This window comes from Acanthopagrus latus, chromosome 14 (genome assembly GCF_904848185.1).
Source record: "Acanthopagrus latus isolate v.2019 chromosome 14, fAcaLat1.1, whole genome shotgun sequence".
In the NCBI taxonomy this organism is placed as follows: Eukaryota; Metazoa; Chordata; class Actinopteri; order Spariformes; family Sparidae; genus Acanthopagrus; species Acanthopagrus latus.
The window spans coordinates 20,110,177-20,116,945 of record NC_051052.1 but is presented as its reverse complement, the minus strand read 5'-3'; the positions used below and the strand labels follow the sequence as shown (position 1 = coordinate 20,116,945).

General features: G+C 43.9%; 1 protein-coding gene across 1 annotated transcript; it reads right to left on the bottom strand.

Annotated features, from left to right (window-relative positions):
- Window positions 1-2,276: 2,276 nt before the first annotated feature.
- c14h12orf66 (chromosome 14 C12orf66 homolog) lies at window positions 2,277-6,306 on the bottom strand. Its single transcript, XM_037122276.1, has 3 exons — window positions 5,737-6,306; window positions 4,925-5,213; window positions 2,277-3,707 (listed from the first exon to the last, which is right to left on the bottom strand). The coding sequence occupies exons 1-3, from the start codon at window positions 5,966-5,968 to the stop codon at window positions 2,888-2,890; spliced, it is 1,341 nt and encodes a 446-aa protein (XP_036978171.1). The 5' UTR covers window positions 5,969-6,306; the 3' UTR covers window positions 2,277-2,887.
- Window positions 6,307-6,769: the final 463 nt, after the last annotated feature.

Genomic DNA, 6,769 nt, shown 5'->3' with positions numbered 1-6,769 from the left:
GCTGTTTCCTTAAAGACTATCCGATCGATCGGCTGCTGTGTCTGTAACGATACTGAGACTGTGTTCAGAGGACGAAGACAAACTGTTCAACAACAACGACGTCTGTGCGACTTATAATTTATTTTTTTATTTTTCCACTCGGTTCAGCTGCTAAGCTCACTTACACCTCAAAACCACGGAACGCCTCTTGAGGTCGTCGGTGACACCAAACTCACATTGTTTATTCCAGCTATTTAATGAATGTTTCCAGTATTTTAAACGACTGTTCAGCCATCTTGAATGTTCAGTGAGCTGCTGCGGACGCTCGCTAAACTTTTTAACAGCCTTCTTGTGTTCTCGGAGGAGGTGATGGGAGGGCGGGAGGGCGGGAGAGGGGGGAGTTATTCAAACAGGGTGCGACGGTTGAGCGGTGGAGGGAGCTTGGACAGAACTTTTTCTGGGATGGGGGGGTGGAGGTGGGTGTATGATTTTGTTCTTGTTTGTGTGTAAGAACAGTGTGTGTGTGTGTGTGTGTGTGTGTGTGTGTGTGTGTGTGTGTGTGTGTGTGTGTGTCTGTGTCCTGCTTGCCTGCCCTTGTTCTGCTCCCCTTGTAAGTGCAGCAGCACTAGAATAGTGATAGACGATAGATAATTCATGCCTGCCTTGAGTGCCAGAACACGCAAGTGCAAGTTGGGGGGGAGTGCAAAAAAAAAGCATGCCACTGTGTGTGTGTGTGTGTGTGTGTGTGTGTGTGATAAATGGTTTACTTGCTTGTGAAGTCACTGAAGTCACTAGTTAACCTTAAAAATTCACAATAAGCTAACAGGGTGGGGCTTTGTGTGTGTAAACGCCCAAAAAAACAGACAAACACTTGAACAGCACACTGAATGTGGCCTCCAACCGGGCTGGTAACTGATGTGTGTGTGTGTGGTGATTAAAATGAGACATGACGTGCTGATACGGTGTGTGTGTGTGTGTGCGTGTGTGTGTGTGTGTGTGTGTGTGTGTGTATGTGAAAGTGCCTTTTTTTTAATCCTTGTCTTTTTTGGGGGAGTTGTGAATCCACTCACGCATGTCCTGAACGAAGAGCAGCAGCACTCTGAATGAAATAATCATAAAAGTGTTTAGTAGATTTTACTGAATTATGAATTCTAGCGTTAACCCATTGTGACATTGCACTTTGATGTATAGGATCGTGTACTTGGCATGTAGCATCATAACATGTTGGTGCATTTTAACTCAAAAAGGTTTCCGGAGGTTTCTTTGAATGTGTTTCATAATAAAGGAAAACGGTTTTTCGTCTGTTAGTGTTGCTGTATTTGAAAAACGGAGCTTCCTAAAGATGAGCTCATATAGCCAAATGGATTGTATCAATGTGTTGTATTTATATTATAAATAAATCGGAAAATAAATTAGCATTCAAAGTCATTAACTGATAACTGAACCTTTCTTTACATGAAATGTCGCTTAATGTTTTTGTTTGAACACTCAATAAACCTCCAGGTGTGTTCTGTAAAAATCACTGCTTTCTTTAACGATGTCTGGTTTTTTTAACTGATTATCGAACAGTTTCAATTTAATACTGATGTCACAAACACACAAGAGTTACAGTGAAGAGATTGTCAACAGTTGGATGAAACAGAACATTTCAACTCATTTTTTGATGGCAGAGAGCTGAGGATGAATCTCAGAGAGACGCTCCGGTGGTACGACTCGAAAACTAATTCATCCTCCATCCACAGACAGAAAGTCCAGGTAACTTCAAAATGTTGCTGATACGTAGACCAAACTAACACGACTTTTGTTTTGTCCACAACCCAGTGACCCAACTCAGAAAACATTCACATTTAAGAAGCTGGAATCAGAGAATCGTTTGATTAATTCTTAGAGCTCAAAATCTTGAGGAACACTCGACATTGATGGTGAAGCAAAAATGTTGCGATCTTTAACACGTTGCTGAAGATCAAACTTCAGGCACCAGTTTTGATTTTAAAGGTTTCAGCTTCAGTAGTTGAGTTGGAAATCTAAAATCACATTCAAGGAGCTTCATCTTCTGTGTAGATGTCATTTTTGTAGGTTTTCTCATAAGTTTTACTACACTGGTATCAAGGTGATTTACGAAATGTTAGATTTTTTTTTTCCAGCTCTGAAAGAACTCAAACTGACACTCGTTTTTCTTAATGATGCATCAAGTCAATCAATTCTTTATTTGGTAAAAATGTGAAGACGACTTCAATCATCTGAGAAATGTGCCAACTTCAACTTTCTTGTCTAAAACACAGAAAAGCAGCAATCAGTTGGTTATTTTAATGATTTATTGATCATCAAAAAGCCAAACAAATTCTGAGTTTTAGGGGCTGATACTGAGGTAATATTAGTATTCAAGGTTTAAGAAATCTGGAAACTAGATCTATTCAAAACATTTTTATAAAATAATACACCAAACATTTTTGACTGAGTGTAAAATTATAGTTTCTTCATATGTTACCAGTCAGCCAACAAATAAGCTTATCTGTTATATGTCATGTCCACTGACCAATAAATTAATAAACAAATCGTTCACTGGTTATGAGATTTATTGTTAAAAAATGAGGTTGGATGTGAATCATCTCCAGGCTTTATTTCAACTGTAACAAGCACAGTGAGTATAAACTTCAAAGTAAAAAGAAATCATGTTAAAAGAGTAAATGATGCAAAATCCTTAAAATCATCGATATTTAAATAAACAAAAGGCTTTAAGTGCACTGTCGTCGTCTCTTTGGTCTGGAACGTTTTTAGCAGAATGAGATTTGAATCAATGAGAAGAGCAGCTGATTGGACCACAGGAAACGGTTTCAAAATAGGATGTAAAGTTTCTGTATCTTCAAGGTTCATCATGAATTCCGTCTTTGCCTGGTCAGTGTGTAGCTCAGCCTTTGGATCCGGGTTTGAGCGTGCTGAAGGGTTTGGAGTTCCTCAGCGATCCTGAGATCTCCTGCAGGAAGGAGGTGATGTGCTGATCCTTCTCCGACTTCCTGCCATCAAAGATCACCACCATGGTGAAGTGAGGCTCAGGCCGCGTCAGGTAGTAGGTGCTCTGGACTTTATCGTCGTAGAAGTGCACCACCTTGTCCAGAGTGTTGAGCTCGGCGGCGCGGTCTCCCATCATCATGATGACGTTCGGCCAGTGTGTGAGCGGCCGCTCTCCTGACGGCAGGGACACCACGGCGGGGAACTGTTCCACGCCTTTAGGTGCCTCTCTGTAGGAGTGTGGGTGGTGGTAACCGTGGCCCTGGAAGCTTTCGGAGCCGCGGTTGTCGAACACCAGAGACACGTTGCTGGCGTCGTGTTTGCGGATGAAGGAGCTGATCTTGCCGTGGTAGTCTGGCGTGGTGCGGGCGGTGAGAGCTCGCATGTCGGCCGGGGCCGTCTGCCGGCTCAGAGCTTCATGGAAGTAGAAGCTGAACTTGGCGAGGAGCATCGCCTGGAAGCGCTGCAGCCACAGGTACAGGTGAGGAGGCTGCACGGCCTTCTGGGACTGACCTCCGAACAGATGCTTGCGGGTCTCTTTTTGCCTCTGGAACAGCAGACCCCAGGCGATGAGCTTGGAGTTGGCACCGTGCAGACTCAGCAGAGCGGGCAGGAAGCTCCACTCTGAGACCTGAGCCTGGCAGCGCAGTAACTGGGTCACCACGTCCACCTCCGTCTGGAAGCCTTCCTCCACACGGCCCAGGATGGGATGGTGGAACCTGAGGGAGCGAGGAAGACCATGTTAGAACAGGAAGACACGCAAACTAATACAAAGACAGCAGCTGACCCAATTTTCTAGTGACCTGAAAGCAGCTGCCTCTTTGTCGTGATGAGAATATGTCTGCAACAAAGATCGAGTCTCTTTCTTTCTCTCTCTCTCTCTCACACACACGCACACACGCACACACGCACACACACACACACACACACACACACACTTGGGGTCCATATATTTCTGCAGACGAGAGCTTCACCTTCACCCCTCAGTGCACGGTCACATCAGTGATGTGTGGTGCGTCAGACCGCGACCTGCTGCAGCTCAGTCAACAGCTCAGCCGTGCAGTTTGTGTTCCTGCTACAGTCGCAGGACACATTTCCGCTGACACGTCTCCGGGGAAAAGAAGGAATCCTGCGTCTGCAGAAACTGTTTCTCCTCCAACCCGAATATGTCACTTTCTCCTTCATAAGCTTCCATCTTTAATCTCACTAATTTCTTTGTGTTTCTTTTTTTATTAATCTAGACTGAACCAGGTGTAAATGATGGACGAAGTGTTCAGAGCCCTTGTTTGACTAAAAATAGTAAACGACATTATAAATGTTCTGAGTTTAAAATCTTGAGGAAACAGTTCACGAAAAATGAAGATTCAGTCATCAGCTCGTCCCTCTGGGCTGATGGAGAGTCAGGTGAAGTCTCGTAGTCCACAACACAGTTCTGGAGCTTCACAGCAAAACAGAGTTGCAGCGTTCTCCTAAACAACTGAAGCAGCTGGAGACTCGATTTGAGGATTTTACAGAGACTTGGATTACACCATCTTGGACAATCCTGCAATGCAATTTTGCTGTGAAGCTCCAGAAATGTACAAATGTTAATGCAAACCTTTTGGCATGGGGGTGAGTAGACAATGACCTAATTTTCACATTTGAGTGACCTTTTCCTTTAAAGGGAAGGTACTTGAGCTGGAGACAAAACTGAGGAAGGTTTCTGCACTAAAATTTGTGAAATTGAAAATCATTTGAAATAGCTGAAGCCGTGACAATAACTTCAAATACAACTTTAAAGAAAACCAATGTTACTTCCCGAAGAAAAATAGCTGATTATCGAAACTTGACCAAGGTCCCAAGTTGTCCAAACATGACTACGTGACAATCTGTGGAAGAGACTCAACAACCTCCAGTAAGTTACATTTTCTTGCTTTGAGGACTTAGATATACACACTTGGTGCTGTATTTGTGCAGGACGGCCTCCAGTGTGGTCACCAGCTCCTCTGAGTTGATGCTCTTCTGGCTGCCCAGCGAGTGCATCTTCTCGTACAGGTCGGCCATCTCCATGCGGGCCTGCGTGAAGTGACAGAGCTGCTCCGACAGGTGAGACAGCAGGTCCTCCAGGTAGGGAGCGGAGCCCGGCTGGCTGTGACGCCCCATCGTCACCACCTTCCTGAGCTCGTTGAACAGGGAGGTGTAGATGGTGCGGATGGAGTCTTTGCGGCTGAAGAAGGACTGACCGCCTGCGGAGAGAGAGAGGAAGAAAATACAATGCTTACAGTTTCACCATGAGATGAAAATGGTTGACTTTCGAGCATTCATGAGCTACAGCTCCATCTGCTGTTGGAAATGTTCCCGTCAGTGTACCTCATCATTTAAGATATCAAGCACTGCCCAGAGATCAACTTTTTCTATTTGCACACTAGCACAAGTATTTTCACATCATGTGGTAGATGAAAAAAATATGTTTCAGACACATTTCAGGCAAAAACACAGTGAGATTGATCTCTTAACTATTAGGGTTTTTGAACTGAAATAAAATGACAATGACACTTTATTCATCTGATACCAATTTAAGGCAAAAGCACAATAATAATAAAGCTTCTGGTGAGAGTTTATAGAGCCTCCACAAAGGCAATCATTACATGTAGAGGCTGTAATGGGGGATTTATTACGATTTGACTTTTGTTTTTTCCTTTATATTCTGTTTACTAGTCATGACAGTTCATGACGTTAAGCCACTAAACCAGGCTTTCTCTAATTTACCCATTTTCTGTCCGAGGAATGTCATGTTGTGGTACGCCTTCTCCGCGGCGGCCAGGTGAGCCAGAGCGGCCAGCAGCGCGGCCCAGATGGCCCCGGCGCTCTTGCTGTTGTCCTTCTCCTTCTCCACGTAGTCCTTCGCCCGGTCGAAGGAAAACATGCCGAGCTGCGTGAAGAAGCTCTCCAGGATGGCCCGCTCCCTGGGAACGGGCCTCAGCTCCTCCACCTCCGTCATGGCTCAGTGATACTCCAGCTAACTGCACCAGCTGCCTCCAGCTGCCGGAGCAGGCTAGCGGCTAGCGAACGGCTAGCTAACGGCTAGCCGTGCTAGCTAGCAAAGAGGCACTCTGCCGTCTTGGTAGGAAAATCTAATTCTACCAACCGAAACATGGAGTGTACTGACTTTAAAACATTTCGACTTTATCTCAAAACGTATCCATTAACAAAGATGCCAATAAATGCCTTTAATACGAGCTGAAAGCGGCGAAAATGTTTAAAAATGTGCCTGTATCTACCTGACTGCAAAACCGACGGACGCCATTTTGGTTGTAACGGATGTAAACACTACGGAAGGTCAGGAGAACCAAAATATGTACGTTTGACTTTACAGCTGCAGTAAAAGTTTCATCTTTAAAATAGAAATAGATAAATAAATAGTTTTTATTCAGATCATTTCAGGATGTCGGGGCTTCTGGAGACTTTTGGACTTCGTTCGAGAAGCTGCGTGGAGACGATTTATTCTGTTTATTTGTATATCTGTCTATATATTTCAGTTGTTTTTGTGTTGTTTTTAAACAAGTTCCCAGCTACTTGAAAAGCTTAGTTAAAAACATTTGTCGGGTTTTCCAGTAAATATGAGCTGAAAAACTATATTTTCTTTATTGTATAGACATAATATACATAGATGCCTTATTAGCCCGTTGCTGTGATACGTCAATGTCGCCGCCATATTGGATGTGGCATCTCAGCCCTGTGAACTGATACAAGTCAGTGGAGTGAACTTTATAAAGCTGCTTCTACAGTGTTACAAGTTAAT

Excerpts from the sequence above, each read along its gene's own strand:
- c14h12orf66 (XM_037122276.1), bottom strand. The coding sequence starts at position 5,968 with ATGACGGAGGTGGAGGAGCTGAGGCCCGTTCCCAGGGAGCGGGCCATC. Across the intron at positions 5,214-5,736 it reads ATTCCTCGGACAGAAAATGG|GCGGTCAGTCCTTCTTCAGC; the intron begins GTAAATTAGAGA and ends CTCTCTCCGCAG. Across the intron at positions 3,708-4,924 it reads CTGCACAAATACAGCACCAA|GTTCCACCATCCCATCCTGG; the intron begins GTGTGTATATCT and ends TCGCTCCCTCAG.